At 34.6% G+C, this 19,956-nt stretch overlaps 1 protein-coding gene across 7 annotated transcripts in view; it reads left to right on the top strand.

Annotated features, from left to right (window-relative positions):
- LOC145694914 (isoaspartyl peptidase/L-asparaginase-like) overlaps positions 1–19,956 on the top strand; it is a 61,674-nt gene that overhangs the window by 22,005 nt on the left and 19,713 nt on the right. For all 7 annotated transcript variants that reach the window (XM_081771674.1, XM_081771671.1, XM_081771668.1 and 4 more), the window contains exons 2-4: positions 7,138–7,349; positions 12,720–12,797; positions 18,235–18,451. In XM_081771674.1, the coding sequence (XP_081627800.1) occupies positions 7,157–7,349; positions 12,720–12,797; positions 18,235–18,451 (488 nt within the window). In that variant the 5' untranslated portion in view covers positions 7,138–7,156. The remainder of the gene's footprint in view (positions 1–7,137; positions 7,350–12,719; positions 12,798–18,234; positions 18,452–19,956) is intronic.

Here is a 19,956-nt window from a genome sequence, read left to right as displayed (position 1 = left end):
AAGCAGGTGGCCAACTTAGAGAGGTGGTCAAGTTGACAGGTTTCACTGTATTATGCAGTTTATGAACCAGCACATAGTATACTAGAAACTAACAGTTATAAACATTACGTGGCAGCATCATTGTAGATTTCTTGCTGTTGCAGAACTTGCAGTCGAAATCCCCAAAATCATGCGAAGTTTTCAAAGATATTGTTGGTGTGTCTCCCACAATATGTTGTCGTACAATGTTATCCTTATTTTGATAGTTTAATGAAGCTTCAGAATGTAAAAAAGTGACTTAAATGATGCATGCCTTGTACTGGAAATTCCCACTTTTAAAGATAACAAGTTGTAATTTCTCAACGAATACCAGAGCCGTGGCTACGGGGAAGCGAGTGGGACGGTTGCCGGGGCACTAATGGCAAGAGGCCGCAGAACGAGCAAGAAGAAAGGAAAAGTATTAGAAATAAGTAATGATGCGTCGCTCCGAAAAAGTATTGGCGCCCTATCAAATCAATATTTTTACCGATTTGCAAAGAAATAGATTTTAAAGGTTGTCTTGCTCTCTCCGCTCGCAACACAAACGCTTCAATAAGAATCACAACTTTTTACTCCTACTTAAAAAAAAAAAAAAAAAAAGTGATTTTTAAATCACAATGTTATACAAAAGGTACTGAGTAATGACTTATAGTGTACGCAGGAGCGTTTTGAAAATCAGAAAAGGTAAAACTCTGAAACACCGACGTTTTGATGGTGATAAGTTTGCTTAGTTAATCATGCTTTTCTAGCCAATCGAGGTATGGAAATGATAATGCGCGGGAATAAGAAACATGAAGGTAAACAAGGGAATAATAACATTTTCGAAGTTTAATCAGTTGTAGAATAGAGGCTTAAGGGGTCAGAACAACCTAACGAGGGGTCACTACCAGTGTTTATTCTTTTTTTATTCCATTGACATATGAAATGCTTCCAATTTGAATATGGGAGAATATTTTTTGTGTGTACGCATCTAGTTGTGTGATATTTTTACATACAAAACATATACAAGGATTTTATATATATATGGGTGTGTTAGTATATTTTTAATGTGTTACATAAATTAATAACAAGTAACCTTAAATTCAGAACTTTCATCCATTTAAAAATTAAGTAATTTCTATAATTTCAAACATATCTAAGTAACCAAACTATATTTTGGATTTTAAATACAAAGATTAAACATATTCTTCACCCTAATCGGCCAACATTGAGAAATTCGCAAGAACGACTTCTGAATTTCCGTTACATTTCACAAAATATTTTTTACCGTAAAAGAATCGACATTAAGATGTTACTTGTGTGGTCACATACAGAATAAAATTGCATAAGTTTACAATTATTAACGGAAATTAATGTTGTCACCCATTTCGAACATTTTAAAAGCACATCGTTTCCAATGTATGGAAATTTCATTTCTTATCCATATTCTGAAACGTTGTAAGAGTTGTAAATTTCCATAACTGTTCTGCAAGTAGATTTGTACACAACCAAGTGTAGTTTTCTCGAGTTTAACAAAACGTTCAAAATAAGCCTCTTGAAAACAAGTCTTCTTTGTAAAAGAATAAATAATGATCGCTTTTGGCTGTTTGCAATGGTCTGTCTAATTAGCTTGATAAAAATTCAGCGTAGTGTAACAACAAAAGCTGTTTCTCTTATATGTAATAAAAAAGGAAAAGGAACATCGGACACCAGCAATAATGAGGTTCTTCCTCCAATGCTTTTCAGTTGCAATGTCTCCAGTACCTTGAGGATTCAAATATTTCATTGTGTGTACTAGGGAAATGCCCTCTCGTTCTTAAATTATTTAAAAAGTTCAATACATGTGTGCCAAGTTCAGCAGCTGTTGAGCGACTTTTCTCATTTGAGGTCCTGATTATGAGATCCCACAGAATGAGTATGAGTGAAAAATGTTCGGGAAACAATTGTTGCTGAAAGCGAATAAGCATTACCTTAAATGAAAGAATCGTGTTTGATGTAGGCTTAATTGAAGTGTCTGATGTTGATTAGTGCAAAGAAAATGATTGTGTTTGATGTCTAAACTAGTATATGAACCATAGTCAATACAAATATTTTGCAGACTATGTATAAAATTAGTGATACCTATTTTGTATTTTGCATTTTAAATACATTTTGTGATACTATTTTGTATTTTGTATTTCAAATAGGTTTGCTTACCTATTTTGCCCAGCACTGAAGATATCACGTAAGCGTTTCCAGGTCACAACAGTTCGCACGCGTATTATCAACCTGTACGTAATAATTTGGTTAAGCGCTAGGGTAATAACAGTTCAGAGCTGTCCGACAGATATGGGATCTAGTAACATTAGGAACACAGTTTGTTTCGACTATCCTCGCCTATCACCGTTATTGACGCGCCTGCCGTGACTCTAAGATACATTTCTTGCTTTTAGTGGTCATCTAGCACAGATTGAATGGTGTTTTTTGTACAGTCGTTTTTGTCATATGTCTGCATGCTGTCATATTTACAACCATAGCGGTTAACTCTTCCTTCAAGCGAATCAGCACCCAAGAATGCAAGTCATGCCATGTTTAATGACATTACATTTCCTGAAGAAAGAAGTAGATATATGTTAGTTCACGTATGGTGTCATAAAGTAAACTTGTACCCTTCAAACATTGTGTTTTCGAGTTAAGAGTCTTCATCCCGGGGAAATTAAAATACCGCTAATTTTACAGTATTTATGTGATATCTTCAAATAGAAAAAAGATAATTGAAATGTGAAACAAGAGCGCCCTAGACAATACTATTTTGCGTGAGGTACCGTTATGACAAGTCACCTAGTGGCTTTATGTTTTCAGCTGTTTAGAAACGCGAAAATAAATGCCGATTTTCAAAATAGCTCGAAATCGAAAGCAGATAAGTGAGTCGTGATATCGGTACCTCATGGAAAATAATATTGTCTAGGGCGCTCTTGTTCCACATTTCGATTATCTTGTATCTATTTGAAGATACCACATAATTAATGTAAAATTAGCGGTATTTTAATTTCGCCGGGATGAAGACTCTTAAGTTTGCGTTTTCTTCTAAAGATCATCTATTTATATCCGTGTTTGATACTCCATTTCAACTTACTTATACAGAGTAAAAATCAGGATGGATTGATTTAAATCACGATTTAAATCAAAATTTAAATCACTTGATTTTTAAATAAAAATCATTGATTTAAATCAAATTCCGAAATAATTTAAAGTGAAAATAAGTAAAGTCCCGTTTCTGTTCTGTTATTTCGATTATGGAAGATGATAATCATAATACAATGAGACTCAAATGTACAGTATGTACAACATAGTATGAAAACGAGTGTCATGCGGAGGATGATTAGGGAAAATCCCGTTTTTGAACGGGTAACAGGGCAATCCTGTTTTCTTCTCTTCATAACATGTTTATATTGTAAATCGTTACCACCATCGACATTTAAGACGAAGATTCTTTTGTGTGTTCCCAGATAATAGGACGTATTTAGAAGTTTGCGAATTTCCTATCCCCTCTGCGATTTTTTAAAAATTTTAGAACTTTAGGCAAAATTTATGTATTTCGTGCCGCAAGCTAGTTCAATTTCCTTAAAAATGTGCCCCTGCCAAATATCAGTAACTTTTGTGGAAAAAAGTGTCACTTTGATAAGCGTTGCTGTACTTTTTCCTTAACGCTTAACCTTTTAAAGTATATCACCTATTTTTAGGTGATAGGATAAAATATTCATTATTAAATTAAAAAAGTACCAATCAAGCTTTTTACTTCGGTTTTTTCAGGACTGAAGGCATTGTAGGGCACGTTACATATGCTTTCATACCTCTGCGTCGAGACATAGGATGTGATGGCGTCGTAAATTTAAAACAGATATTTTTTGTTGTGCCCATTTTAATTATTTTTTGGCGGACCTACATTTTGCATTCAGAAGACTGAAATTCTGCACACTCGTTCAGTGCACCCTTAGTATTTTTCAGATGATTTCAGATCTGTGCGTGCAAACAGGGGGATCCAGAGGGGCAAAAATATATTTTAAAAAAGAAAAAAATTGATATTTTTAACAAAAAGTAGCTTTTTCGCGATTTTCCCGCCTAAGATGGAGACATATGAATAATACAACCTGAAAGGCTGTTCTATTTTGAAGGAATGATGTACAAACCATGAGCTTAGGATAAATAGGATGTCTCAGGAAGCTGTTACCTGAGATCTTGTTTTATACGGGAATCTGGGGTATTTGGGGATATTATTTTTCGCGGGCTTACTTTTGCATTTAGAAGTTTGAAATTTTGGACACTCATCATTGCATCCCTTAGTATTTTTCAGATTTGTTTCAGATCTTTGCCTTTAAACAGAGACGGTACAGAGGGGTAACAAAAAAAAAAAAAAAATCTTTCTTAAAAGAAAATCCTTTTCTTCGTGATTTTCCAGCCCTAGGTAGCCTACACGATGGTGACATTTGAATGGTAGCGTTTGAAACTGTTTTATTCTGAAGAGAATAATGTACAAATTATGATTCTAGGATAAATAGGAATGTCCGAGGAAATTTGTATATTACATCCGGGTCATCTGGGTATTGTGGGAATGTTCTTAGTTCATTGTTAAATATTTTTCCCGTCTTTACTATTCAAGATAGAAACTTGAAATTTTGTACACACATTTAGTACACTCTTAGTATTTCCTAGTTGATTTTGTGAACTGTGCGTTAACACAGGGGAGTCCAGAGGGAATCAAAATTTGAAAAAAAAAAAAAAATCAGAAAAAATCCCGACTTCTCTCAAAATTTTCCGCTTCAGAGACATGATAGGGAAAATGTGAAAGTTACCGTTTTAAAGGCTATTCTATTCTGAAGAGAATGAGGTATGAACCATGATCCTAGGATAAATAGGGATAGTGCTTGACTGAAAGTCTATAATTAAAAAAAAAAAAAAAAGCCATAATTTAAAATTGTTGAGAAACATTGTTTGGGATTGATATATGTTAACGATTGGGGATTAATTCAAAATTCAACCCCGATACTTTCACTTAAATGGCATAATTGGCATTTAGTACTAATTCGTAATGCTTTTTCTTCAGTTCGCGACATGTATTATATGAGGAGAAAGATTTGATTTAAATAAAAAAAATCGATTTAAATCAAAAGAATCATCAAAAATGATTTTTTTTTTAAAAAATCATGATTTTTTTCCACCCTGGTAAAAATATCGGATGACATTTAGTATCACTCCCAAATCCATCGACGGCACCGGAGCCGGTACTATGACTTATAGTGAGCCGTTTTAAACGACCTCGTTTATTCATATGTCCAACGTTGCTGCCTCACCTGCTTCCTATGGACGCACCTCGCTCGCTGCTGCTCAGGCCCCCTTGCTGCAGTCCTGTCCTAACTTGGTTAAATAGCATTCGTGCTTTTTAGACGATACCTAGCACAAGTTGGTTTGAGTTTTGTGCACTGTAGTTTTTATTCCCCATCCACTCTGTCTCATAGAATGACTACATCACAGTTACAAATAATGAACAGTAATCACTGCCATGTGAGCCAGAGTCACCATTTGGGGGGAGAATTTAAATAATACCCAAAATACCCAAAAAAATATAAATGACCTGCATAAAGATTCTATACTCTCTTTTTCACAGCAATAAAGGAAATTAATTTCTTTCGTATAGCTAGAAAATCGGTGCAAAGTTGTAATGGGGCATTAACGCTGCAATTACATAGTGGGGTTGTATGACTTCGACATTTTAATTTTTACTGTGAATTAATTACTGTGATGAACGACACTTAATGCAAATTAAATTCTTAGTCTCAGTTTCCGAAATCGTTATTCATAGTTTATGTATGTACTAAGTCCTTTCAAAAGAATGCTGTGAAGTTGATAGCGAGGTGTCTGCTTACACATAACTGCAATACAATTGGGTTTATTTGGGGAATGAAATTATTATTATTATTTTTTTTAAAAAAAAAGAAAGTTTAACGTTTCACATTTTTGCTCTTTAGGCTAAAGAAGTTTTGTTATTAATGAAGGTGAATAATTATGATAATCAAATTTTGTGAAGTCCCACCAGGAATCAGATCTAGGATCACGTGTACCAAAGGCACATGCAGTAGCCACTAGCCTAGCTGGGAGGGCGGGGTTTACTTGGAATGGAACATCCATAGACCCACTTTGTAATCTTAACGCTAGAAATTAATATATATATATAAAAAAAGTATTATCTTCCTTCATTAAGACATATTCCAGTTTCACAATTTTATTAATTACCTTCAAAAGCTTCTGTAAAACCATACAAGTGCTCCAGTGTCCCGTAGACCCCGTTGTGCAGTTTCTGTACCGAAAAATAAGTGTGTATTTACAGTGTCAGTTTTGGAATCTTATGTTTGAATTAAAGGAAGAGCAATTTTTGTTTTTCTCTCTCAGCAACTTACCTTAAAATTGTTTATGATAACGGAAGGTAACTTAACCTAAGCCAAAGCAATTTAACTTAACTACATGAAGATGATATACCCGAAACTGTGTTTGCATGTATGTAACCTTAAGGTAATCTAGATAATCATTCTTTATATAGAATTATCCGCAATGTTAAACGAACACATCGTCTTAAACGACCTAATTGACTCAATAACCTATGGAACACGTTGTTAAACAGTTGTTAAAAATTCGTTGGAAGAAGAAATAAATTTTAACGATCAGTAACATCGGACTGGTGCTGTTCTCGTTTTCTCCGTTAAAATGAAGGATGAGTGAACGCGAACGCTGAGCATCCTTCTCTACTAGTCTAATGGCAAGCGCGCGCCTTTGGTACATGTAGTCCCGGGTTTGATTCACAGTGAGAGAGCCATGTAATTTGAACTCATTACAATGGTTTGAATTACACCTTAAATGTAGGTCTTACATAGCCTATGTGTTGAAAAGGGATGCTAAACTTTGAATACCAGAGAAGCATAGAATTTAACCACTAGAATAGAAAAATTGAAAATCTTGAAGTCCTTATGAAGTTTTATTATCAATTAAGAAAAAATATAAATTATGTCAATAATATTATCTTATATTCAGTTTTAACGTTTTTATTCCACAGAAACTTGTTTCTTCAAATGCTAGTTTTATTTTATTTATTTATTTATTTATTTTCAGTTAATAGACGAGAAAGGAGATGATTCGACCAGTAATACTTGTACATGGAGGTGCTGGAGACATTCCTTTGTCGCGGGTTCAGCCGAAACTTAATGGCGTCAAGAGAGCAGCTCAGGCGGGGTATAAGGCCTTGGTACACAATAAGGGATCCGTAATTGACGCTGTTGAAGCAGCTATTCGTGTTATGGAAGATGATGAAGCTTTCAATGCAGGTATCATTTTTATTTTTAATTCACGAATATATCTTAAATTAATACAGTTTATTTTAAAAAAATGTTATTTAATTTGATTTGCTCATTATGGTTTTAATTCTTATTTGGTATCAATGTCTTGAATCTTGAAACAAAACTTCAAGTTGGAGAGATTGTTGTTTTGGTTGGGTCAGATGTGACTTTTTAAAAACAGCCTTTTTCAATCACATAAATGTGGAGCATAATTGATATTCGATCGTTTAGATGAGTTGACTGTGACACTGACCACTACCTGGTGGCTGCGATTATAACAGATATTGTGGGAAAAAAAAAAAAGAAAAAAAGAAAGAAATTCTCTGCATGTCTTAACGCAGAGGTTTAATTTAAAGAAGGAAGGAAGGGCTAGGCGAGAGGGAAATACCAGATTGAAGTGTCAGATAGATTCTCGGTTTGAGAAGATTCGAAATGCACTAGTGTGGAGGATACTGGAGTTAAAATTAGGGATAGCATTAAAGTTTCAGTAAAAGAAAAATAGGTACACGAGGAAATACGTAAGAACAAAGCATAGTTCGACCAGGAATTCACCAAACTAGCAGAGAAGAGAAAACTCAAAACTGCGTTGGCTATAAAATTCGAACAATAGAACTTCACAAAAGTTTGTTGACATCATGCGGAAACTTCAAAAAAATTTTAGAACAAGGAAACGGAATTTATTTTGAAAGCTAAAGTTATTGAACTTGAAGATAACAGTAGTAAAAAGGAACATTCGGAACATGTATAAAAGCATCAACGAATTCTAAAAAGACTAACAACCTTGCGAGTATCTATTAAAGTAGACAGAACCATTCTCACGAGTCGGATAGTATATTGAATAGATGGAACGATTTCTGTTTCGGAATTTTAATCTGAAATAAATAGTACAAAATTTTGTACTGCAATCAAATATACTCCTAGAAATTATTGTAGGAAGAGATCGTCATTTTCATAAATGTTTCAGTTATGTACACATCCATCTCAGTCCATATAGCACTAGATATGTATGATCTTATGACAGTGGTCGAGAAAGCTTTGGAATATTACTTGTAGGGAGGCGCTTCCACAGGTAGCGAAGTCCAGAAGTCAATCCCATTGTTATTGTTCGACCTTGGCTGAAGCCGATGTTTTCGAAGTTGCTTTCTTCTGCGCTGCTGCAGTGGCGCCGAGGTCCGTAAGGACTGTGGAGGATGAATGATGGTGAGACCGGGAATGTTGGTAGCAGTGGCGTTGGCAGCGGCGCTTCTCCAGTCATACTGGAATGCGATGCACATATGCTTGATTCGTTCCAACAAAAATTGTTTGTCAATGACCGACAGCTGTTCAAGAAAAGAGTAAGAAATAAAGATATGTCGAATCTGTGCAGCATCCCTTTTGCCCAATGAAGGATTATCTTTACGTGACTGGAGATATGTAATGGTAGCGTCATCATAGGTAGCACTGGTGATAGAAGTGTTATCGTGCTGGAAAATCTGTTGCTGTGTCTCTTGTATGGCTCACAAATTGAGCTGCAAGGGCTTCCAGAGCTTGCATCATGACCACATTGGGGTCAGATTAGTTAGACGAGAGAAGATTCATGATTGTTCATGCTTTGAGTAGAAATAAAATTTCGTGTTTAGACATGTCATTTAAAATAATTAAAGACGTATTCCATCTTTATATATATATATATATATTTCAAGGGTAAAAAAGGCGGGAAGATAAAGAGGGTAGGGATTGCAATTGTTGAAATATGGCAATATCTCGTAATCCCTTAAAGTTAGACATGAAATTTGGTATTGAGATTTTTCATTTAAAATAATTAAAAATATGTAGAAGCGTGTTTTGATTTTTTTTTAACAAAGAGGAGAAAGGTGTGAAGAAAAAAGGATGGAAGTTACAATTGTTGTAATAAGATAGCCATATTTCAAAATTCCTTAAGGTTAGAGATATGAAAATTGGTATTTAGGCTTTTGATTTAAAATAATTTTGAAAAACAAGTTTCAGCGTTTTGTGCTGTTTTCCTTAGAAGGGATAAAAAATGAATGGGGTTTTTTGTTGTTATAATAAGATCCACCACCAGACGGGAAAGCACATAATCAAATTGATCGCGTTTTAGTAGATAGAAGAAAGCAATCTAGCATAATTGATGTTCGGTCGTTTAGAGGGGCTGATTGTGACACTGACCACTACCTGGTAACTGCGATAATACGAGAGAGGTTATCGTTCATTGTCCGAAAACGGAGAGATTCAATTTAAAGAAATTAGAAGAGAGCCAGGTAAGAGAGAAATACCAGATTGAAGTTTCGAATAGATTCTCGGCTTTAGAAGATTCGGAGTGCACTAGTGTTGAGGATACCTGCATTAAAATTAGAGATAGCATTAAAATTTCAGCAAAAGAAAAGTTGGGACACGCGGAAATACGTAGGAACAAACCAGGTTCGACCAGGAATGCATAAAACTAGCAGAGAAGAGAAAACAGGCAAAATTACGCTGGCTACAAAATCCTTATGAAATGACTACGCAAAATTTCGCAGATATAAGGCGGGAAACTTCCAAAACTTTTAGAACTAAGAAACGCGATTTTCTGAAAGCTAAAATTAAGATAATAGCAAAAGAACCTAAAGATAATAGTAAAAATAAAAACATACGGGACATGTAAAAGGGAATCAACGAATTTAAGAAAGGCTATCAACCTCGTGCTTATACATTAAAGAAAGCTGACGGAACAGTTCTCACTGATACGGATAGCCTCTTAAATAGATGGAAAGATTTCTTTGACGATTTGCTGAACACACAGCCAAAAGCTAATGTGCGTGGAGAAAAGGAGATACACACCGCAGAACCGTATATTCCAGAACCTAATCGAATAGAAGTTGAAACCACTATAAAGAAATTAAAGAAACACAAATTTCTCCGGGTGTAGATGAAATTCCGGCTGAGTTAATTTTAGCTGGAGGCGAAATATTGTGGAACAAGATACACAAACTCATTCTCCTTATCTGGAACAAGGAAGAATTGCCACAAGAGTGGAAAGAATCAATCATTGTTCCAATTCACAAGAAAGGCGACAAAACTGACTGTAATAATTATCGAGGCATTTCTCTTCTGTCAACATCCTATAAAATCCTTTCAAATACTCTATTAGCAAGACTGACCCCATACGCAGATGAAATTATTGTAGATTATCAGTGCGGATTTAGACGAAATCGATCAACTATCGACCAAATATTTACCATTCGCCAAATACTCGAAAAAAAGTGGGAATACAATACCCCGGTACATCAACTATTTATTGATTTTAGAAAGGCGTACGACTCTGTTAGGAGATAAACATTATACAACGTTCTTACAGAACTTGGAATACCGAGAAAGCTAATTAGATTAATTAAGATATGTTTAAATGAATCCCAAAGTAAAGTCCGGGTAGGAAAATTTTTTTTCACGAGCTTTCACGTCGAAAATGGCCTGAAACAAGGAGATGCGTAGTGGAATACGCTATAAGGAAAATCAAAGATAGCAACCAGGGCCTACAGTTGAACGGTATTCACCAGGTTATGGCATATGCTGATGATGTAAATTTAATAGGGGATAATAGGAGAACAATAGAAAGAAATGCAGAGATTTTATTAAACTCTTGCAGGGACATGGGTTTAGAAGTAAATGCAGAGAAAACTAAATACATGGAAGTGCGTCGGGACCGGAATACAGCAAATTATAAATGCGTTAAAATATTAAATAGTACTTTTGATAAAGTGGATAGTTTCAAATATCTAGGACCAATATTAACAGAGGTAAATCATATTTACGGAGAAATTAAATGTCAACTAAAAGCAGGGAATTCGTGTTACTATTCGGTTCAAAATCTCTTGTTGTCGCGAATTCTGTCGAGGAATTTGAAGCTTAAAATATACAAAACGATAATCTTGCCTGTTGTTCTGTATGGTTGCGAAACATGGTCACTTACTCTGAGGGAAGAACATAGACTGAAAGCATTTGAGAACAAGATCCTGAGACGAATATTTGGACCCAAGAGGAACGGGAATGGGGAATGGCGGAAACTTCATAACGAGGAACTACATAATTTATATGGTTTACCCAACATTGTTAGCGTCGTCAAGTATAGGAGGCTTAGGTGGGCAGGTCATGTAGCTAGAATGGAAGAAAGTAGAAACGCTTTCAAAGTCTTGACTGGAAGACCAATCGGAAAACGACCATTAGGAAGATCTAGGCGCAGATGAGAGGACAACATTAAGATGGATCTCGCGGAGATTGGAATACAAAGTAGAAACTGGATGCAGTTAGCTAAGGATAGAAGTCAGTGGAGAGCTTTTGTGAACGCGGCATTGAACCTCCGGGTTCCATAGGCCATAGAGTTAGTTAGTTAGTTTTAATAAGATGGTTATATCTCGAAATCCCTCAAGGTTTAAACATGAAGTTTGGTATTTAGACTTTTGGATGAAGTAACTGCGGGAAATGAAACGGTGGGGATCATAGCAGTTATAGTACAATGTCCGAATCTCTGAAGGATAAAGATATAAAATTTGGTATGTGGACTTCTCATTTAAAATAATTAGGCACGTTTTTCAGTCCTTTTTTGTAAATTGTTTTAGAAGGGAAGAAAAAAAAAAAAAACGCCAGAAGAAAAAAGAATGATGTTACAATCGTTATAACAAGATGACTATATCTCGATATCCTTTAAAGTCAGAGACATGAAAATCGGTATTTAGACTTTTCATTTAACATAATTAAAGACATGTTCCAGCATTTTATGATATTTCTCCTACAAAGGAAAAATTTGCATGTAGAAGAAAGAATGGGAATTCCAGTTGTGGTAATAAGAGGGTCATCTTGAAATCCATTAAGGTTAGAGACATGAAAATTGGTGTTTAGATTTTTAATCTCTATACAAAAATTTTGAACACAGCTCGGTCCGATAAGGTTTTTATCATTTCACTTTGAAATGCGTATTCTAAAAAGAAAAGGGGTTTAAATTTTTCGCAAAGAATAGTACTATAACATATTCTTGCGTGCGAATATATATATACGAAATGAATTATTTTACTATTTCTTTCCGTAAAGTACTTCAATACACTTCTCATCTTAAGCTCAATGACAGAAAGTACCTTTCGTTGACTTGGACATTTTGTATAAACAAGTCGATTCAGGAGTTGCCACCAATATAAAATGAAAGCGACCTTGAAGTAATTTAACTAATGATATGTAACAGAAAGACCATATACTTTCTCACAATATTAAATCAGAAACTTGTACCAGAAGGCGTCATTTTGTGTGTCTTTCTAAAATTAGCACTTTTTTTTATTTGACTAATTGAAATTAGTACTAATTATTTATTAACGATTACTTCTTTCTGTTTAGGAGTAGGTTCGGTGTTAAATCTTGAAGGAGGCGTTGAGATGGATGCTATCATCATGGAAGGAAAACATCTTAGAGCAGGTTTGTGTATTAACGTTTTTGTCATTCGAGGAACAGGGTAATTATTCTAAATTGTGATTTATTTTAAGCACAAACTCTGTACTATTTCGCATATACATATATATCAATTCCGCGGCGAATATATGTTGTACTAAGAGCTAAAGATGGCCATAATAAGTAGGTCTGTTGGATTTTGTTAAGCTGTTTCCATTATTTTGATAAGTATCAGTCTCGACTTCATTGAAATGCTTTTTAATTTAAATTTTGCGTCTGATATACTCAATCTAACAGGTTTCTGCTTCTCCCATATCGGTAGTAGGATGCACTAACTGGACACGGAAAAGAGGGGTACAACAGGGTAATACGGCATTGTTGGTAATCTTTCTCTTTGATTTTAGTGGCCTCGCGTAACGTAGTCGCTAACTCTCTAGCCTTTGGTGCAAGGGGTCCAGGGTTCGATTCTTGGTTGGGACAGTGGATTAAAAATATGTGTAAATGATTTTTCAGGACAGCCATTCTGAGTGAGATTTTTCTGAGTTTTCTACATCCTCCCCAATTCTCTGGGTAATGTGGTCGTCGAGGGATATCATCCTTCATATGTAATATGCTAATATGGCCATAGTTGCCGAAGGCCCAGAAATCTATGGAATTCCTATTCCTAATCCTTGATTGCAACAATAGGTCAGACTGTGATTGTGGGAATCAGGACTAATTATGTTTTCACAAATATTTAAGGTACAAACATGTTTCCACAGTTTGTCCTCTTTGAATTAATGCAATTATTTATTGTTAGTTGGGGTGAAACATTAATTTGATTTGTACGGGTATTAGGAAACTGTCCGGTATTCCTCTGAGCACTATATGAAGCTGTTATAAATAGTTTTGTGAGCAGTGATGAAGCGAAGCATGTTTGACATTTCTTCCCATCGAATGTAAAGGAACAGAGAACAGAGTACACAAATTACGAAATTTAAAAGCTACTAAAGAAGATATGAAGAACTTGAGTTTCGAATTCAGAATTAATTTATTTTTCCTCCTCTGCCGCGGCTGTGGGATGCTGCAGCTGATCCTATGAGAATAGTCTCTTGAACACGTTTGACCTCGAATAATTTGTCTGGGTGTCTACTATCACAGTCCGTCCTGTTGTTGCAGGTAAGGAAAGAGAGAGAGAGAGAGAGACAACCAACCATGTAATATTACCCTGACTTACCTTCTTTTCCGTGTCTATTTAAGTCCATCCTATCATTGATATCATCATCATAGGTATTTTGCCATTATTGGCAGATCATTTACTTCAAGCTGAGAAACTTCTGTGCACCACGTTCTTTAATTAACCCCTTCGTCGTGACGTAGGAATTTTATCAATTACAGCCTCTTTCGCCCCTCCTTTTTCCTCCCACTATAGTTCTAGCACGTTCTCTGTGATGCACTTATAGAATTCCTTCTTAGTCATTGTCCCAACCAGTTCCTCTTCTTCTTTCTAATTACAACTAAAATTGTTCTTTTCTTTCCCACCATTTCGAGCATCTCTCATCCATTTTCCGTTCGATCCGGGTAGTTATTTATATTCTCCATACCCACATTTTGAAAGCTTTCAGTTTGTTTTCATGACTTCTGTGCAATGTCCATGTTTCAGCCCGATAGATATGGAAGGCGGAAAATTCTATTAGAACGAATAAATTAGAAACAAAATTTGAATTTAAGGAGCGTTTTTGAAATAGAGACAGTTGTTTTAAAAAAAATTCAACTAACTGGATTAATACAGCATTAAGCCACCTATAGTACAGCTTGTGTTCTTTGTGGAATCGAGACATGTATTCATGGTTTCTAGAGGTATACAGGACTAGCATGCAGTGCGGTATAGTTGCGTCAACTATAACAGAGAGAAGAATTTGCGTCGGATTCGCTGCCCTAATGGATTTTTTTTTTGGCCTTGACATTTGGCGGGCCAGGATAAATGTTGAAATACATCCTCATGGTTCTCAAACCAATTGTCTGAAGAGAACTAATTATGTGTATTGACAGATTGTTATTCCAAGATGGCCAAGATGTACAACTATGGCCCCTGCGTCGTTGTTACCATAGTTGTCCATGGTTACCTAAGTTAGTAATATTCGTCTTTTGAGAATAATAAACAGACCAATGGAATACCATGAAACTGTGTTCCACGTCAAAACTGACCAGTGCCATGTTTAACAATTAGCAAAGCATGTATTTCTTTGGGTGTCCACCAAACAAAAACCTGTTTTGTTGTGGGTAACAAGGAGATAGTTACTAATCGAACCATATCCTAATCAATGGCGGTCCATGATTAATGTTCATGTAACCATGTTTTACGTGTTACCATCTTGGGATAGTAATCAGAAATTTCGAGATCGCAGCCTGATCGCGGATGTTGAGGTTATGAAGCTCTCGTAAGACTAATTATAGATGCAAGTCGTTTCAGATAATGACTGAGTTCTGCAGTTAGTTGTGCCACGTTAACTGTACAGTTCTTTGTGGTAAATCATCATTAATGTTTGGTGAACCCTTTCAACTAGGCTTGTTCCCGTCCGCTGTTCCTCTTCTGTGATGATGTGTTGCTACGGATTGTGTATTCCCTCATACTTTTGATACATCTGTTTTCGATATACCTAACAAATTACAGATTTGGATATAAAGTAACCACATACAATATGCCCTTGAAAATATCGAAGAGGTCTATTTTGCACCACCAACGTTTGGCCTATTGCACACACATATGGGCTATGTGACATAGTTTATATCAATTCAGGCAGAGGGGTTACTTTGGAAGTCTCAGATGTTATTGAATTTGAAAAATTGACAACAAAGTATGAACTCGTTTATTTATTATTATTATTATTATTATTATTATTATTATTATTATTATTATTATTATTATTATTATTATTATTATTATTATTATTATTATTATTATTATTGATTAAAAAGTCTTGGCCCAGTTCAAGACACCAAAGATAATTTTTCGGGTGCCATTTTTCACGTGCGATTTTCCGGTCGGTTCGGAACGGTTGAAGATATTTTATTGTTGTTTGTTTAATGTGAAAGATAATTTACTAATTCAAGTAATATTCTCCATTTGGAAATATTTTCCAAGTTCTTGTTCTGTAGCCTTTTGGTTTTTTGAAAATACTGGTTATCAAACCGTACAGTACTACATTCTCTGAAAAACAGATCTTCCACTTTTCAACAAGTTTTAAAAGCAATGTTCACATTTTAACTTCCGTGGTTAACAAATTTATTGCAGTTTTTTAAATTTTTATTTTTATTCTTATTTATTTATTTATTTATTTATTTATTTGTCTCAGAAACACCAATTTAAAAAATCCTGAGAAATTTACAGGAATTGTACTTAAAACGAGAAACCCCACATTGATTCTGGAATTTTACATAATGGTTTTGTAATATATATAAAATCGAACCGATGTGCTCAATGTGATGTAATAAAAGCGATAAGCCAAACGAAGTTTTCACCACTTTTAGTTCTAATTTGTATTTTAAAGAAACAAAAGGGACTTATTGCTTTACTTGCATAAACTATCAAAAAATAACCCGAAATTTTGAAATGTCGAAAACAGTTTATAACATTTAACGTTATGTCATCAAATTCGTGTATTTGTTCAAACTGCAAAAGATTAAAAACTAGGTAAAAAGTAAAAACATGTTAGCGAAAATAAAACAAAATATTTTGGTAAAATTACATTGGATTTTGTTGCAAACTTTTATTTTGTTAAAAACTTATAAACCTAAATGCTGCAGATTATTAATCTTGTTGCTTTTTCAAGTCCTTTTAATTGTAGTGTGCATTAGTGTTTGGATTTAAAACAAAGATTTTAACAGCCTAGAAAAATTCACTTGAATTGACTTCTCTCCTTTTATGGATAAAAGCACAAGGTTTTTGAAAAAGAGGTAGGTGGCAAGGTTTTTTTTTTTTTTTTCAATACTCTACCTTCAGGTAGTTGACCATTTTAAAAATTAAATATACTAATCATTTCGTTTTTATACAACACTAGCATATATGAAACTATGTTGTTGGGATACAATAAAATATGGTCCTTAGACTGGCGACGAGTAGAACTTCGTTTTTTTACTTACCGAGTGATTCCACAAAATAAGAAACTGCCTTTACAAAACAATTGCGTGAAGCCGTCTTATCTAGAGATTAAGGAATAAAGAAAAATACAGCAAATTGCTCTTCTTATTGTCACTTCGTAAAGTCGAATTAATATATAAATAGAATATTGTATACCAAACTGAAAGTCCAATGACATGACTATGTATCATAAATTTGTATGCAGCTAGAAAAAAAATAAAATAAAATATTATTCAATACAGTTTCTCCGAAGAAGTGGAACGTGGTTTCGACCACTCGCAAAGTACGTCACAAAAGTGATTATATAGATGTTAGTGGGAAGATGGGGAAGAGGAAATGTTCCATCGAATGATCGAAGTGATTAACGACAATAAATTAAGATTGACGATTGTAATCATTCAATAATCTAATAATGAATCTACGTACGTTCAACATGAAGATATAAATAAATATACCTTTGCCTATCTGGGCATTTTACCCTTAATAGAGGATGATAGAGATTTAAGATTAGTGCAAGAAAGCACGAATATCCTACTGAGGCGTGTACAGAAAGTGATCTGGAAATAAATGTAAATGAGAGTGAGTGTAGAGTAAGACAGCATTCACGTACACTTGTAATGAGTACTCTTTAAGTGTAGTACTACTAATAAAAACGGTGTTAAAGAGGAAATAAAAAATAGGTTAATGCTAGGAAACTAGTACCAAATCTTTTATCATCGCGACTCATATCAAAGGAATTAAAAGTAAAAATTTACAAAAGTGTAATTCTGTCCCTCGTATTGCATGGATGTAAAGTTAGTCGCTTACGCACGGAGCAGAAAAGGATTAAGCGTTTCCGTAATTTCAAGTTTTGTGAAAAATATTTGACGTTAAAAGAAGTGGACAAACATATGTATTTAGGAAGGTATACAGTGCCGAATTTTACAGTAGCTATGGGTAATCGAAATCACACAAATAATAAACTCGAAAGTTCTAAAATGGGCGATATACATTGCTCATATGGACAATACACGCATGGTCAATAGAATTATATCGTTAGATGCTAGACCAATAGGAAGGAAAGAGTATTGTAAAGCAGGATCTTTGAAACGGTAGTTACATCTAGAATCCAAGTGACATTCTTTGTGCTAGTCCACTTTTGAGAGATTTTTCAAAATATTTTACACATGGTTTATATCCAAAGTCAATCTGCTTTCGCTTCTGAAAAATTTTTGGGTTAGAGACTAATGAATGCGAAAATAATATATATGAGAAATTTGTTTATATATTAACTAACATTCTCTTTTTATCAGGAAATTAATTTATTCTGATTCTGAATCAGATTGTGACTCTGTTATCTTTCAGGAGCTGTTGGAGCTGTAAAAAATATTCAATATCCAATAAGTCTAGCTAGACTTGTGATGGAAAAAACAGAACATGTTCTTCTTGTTGGAGAAGGAGCAAACCAATTTGCGAAAGAAATGGGCATTCCAGAGTTTCCAGAAAGTAAACTGATAACTGATTACGCTAGGAAGGCATTAGAGGAATTCAAAAAACATGGAAAGTTTACAACAGAAATTGGGTGAGCTAGTGTTTTACTATTTCATTATTACCTTACATTAAAAGTATTAATAACATAACTTCATTCTAGTAACGGTATTTTAGTTCATTGATATCATTCTTTTTTTCTTTCTTTCTTTCTTTCTTTCTCTCTCTCTCTCTCTCTCTCTCTCTCTTATCCTCGTATCCATCTATCTATATGATCGACTGAGAGGTCTCACATGATACTTTCCATTGTAATTTTTTTCCGTCTGCAAAATTACGTGCTGGGAATAGTAATTTACATTTTTTTTTTTTTTACTTATTTTAATTCTTCAAATGGTCTGTTATATCTACATTTTTCTTTATTTATATAAAAATGGATGTATGAGGATGTGTGTTCCACCATAACTCTGGAACGGCTGGAGCAATTTTAACTGAATTTGGTACATATATTATAGTGCAGTAAATGAAGCTCAAATTTTAATGAAGAAAGGAACAAATTAGTAACAAGCTGAAAATTGGTACAGATGTTGGGAGTGATCTTCTAAACAACATACTAAAAGTCCCCTGAAATCCCACGTGACCTTCGCCGCCATATTGGAAAATGGCCGCCGGAAGTGCCAAATGAACAACTCTCAGATAAAAATAGCAATATCTTCGCTATGGTTGAACATAAAGAGATAAACTTAGTGTCGTTTTATAGAACATAGATAACACAATATTTTTTTTATAGAGAAACAATTTTTCATAAAACGCATACTTTTATAATGCTGCCAAAATGTCTTGATCCGCGGCAAAAATGCGAACTAAACTCACACCCTCGACACTTACTCATTGAGCCAATAAGGGTTCAGTTGTTGCTAAGCGGGAGAGTCTTGCAGCCGTGGAAGTGGAAATCCTTGAGCCGATAGCATCGCTCGGAACGGAAGGCTAGGTGTCAAGTCAATGTGGTATCTATAGAAATATTTAGCTCTAAATTCTAAAATACCGAAATTTACCATCAAACTGATTTACAATTTTATTGAACTTAGGAAGTAATTATTAACAAGTTAAAATTTGACATAGATGTTGGTAAAGATTATTTAAATGACATACTAAAATCCCACAACTTCTTCGTTCGCCATATTGGAAAATGTCCAAATGTCCGAAATAATTGAAAGATAATATTTTGTTAAGTGAAATACAAAATCTGGACTGGGCTAAATATTTGAGAAACTGGCAACGCTGTCCATCCGAAGTCAATTGCGATCAATGTTGGTGGGAGGGGCAAAACATTATGACGTGTTTAAGGTTGTTGTCCGCCATCTTGGTGGCCGCTATCTTGGAATCAACTTGTTTATTTTAAATAGCAACATGGTCGTGTGTCATATTAAACAACACCCTCGTTCGAAGAAAACCAACGGTAAGGTTATTTTTCCAAACCCTGCAACAGTTTTGAAGGTGTGAATAAATTTAGGTGTTATGTGTGAAATGTGCTGTGTGAAGTTTCGAATTACAAGATAAAGATAAATTGAAAACCAAACTGTGTAACATCTCACATTACGT

Source organism: Thermobia domestica, chromosome 9 (genome assembly GCF_964235325.1).
Source record: "Thermobia domestica chromosome 9, izTheDome1.hap1.1, whole genome shotgun sequence".
Taxonomy (NCBI): Eukaryota; Metazoa; Arthropoda; class Insecta; order Zygentoma; family Lepismatidae; genus Thermobia; species Thermobia domestica.
The sequence above is the reverse complement of the archived record's forward strand: the minus strand, read 5'-3'. Positions and strand labels throughout refer to the sequence as shown.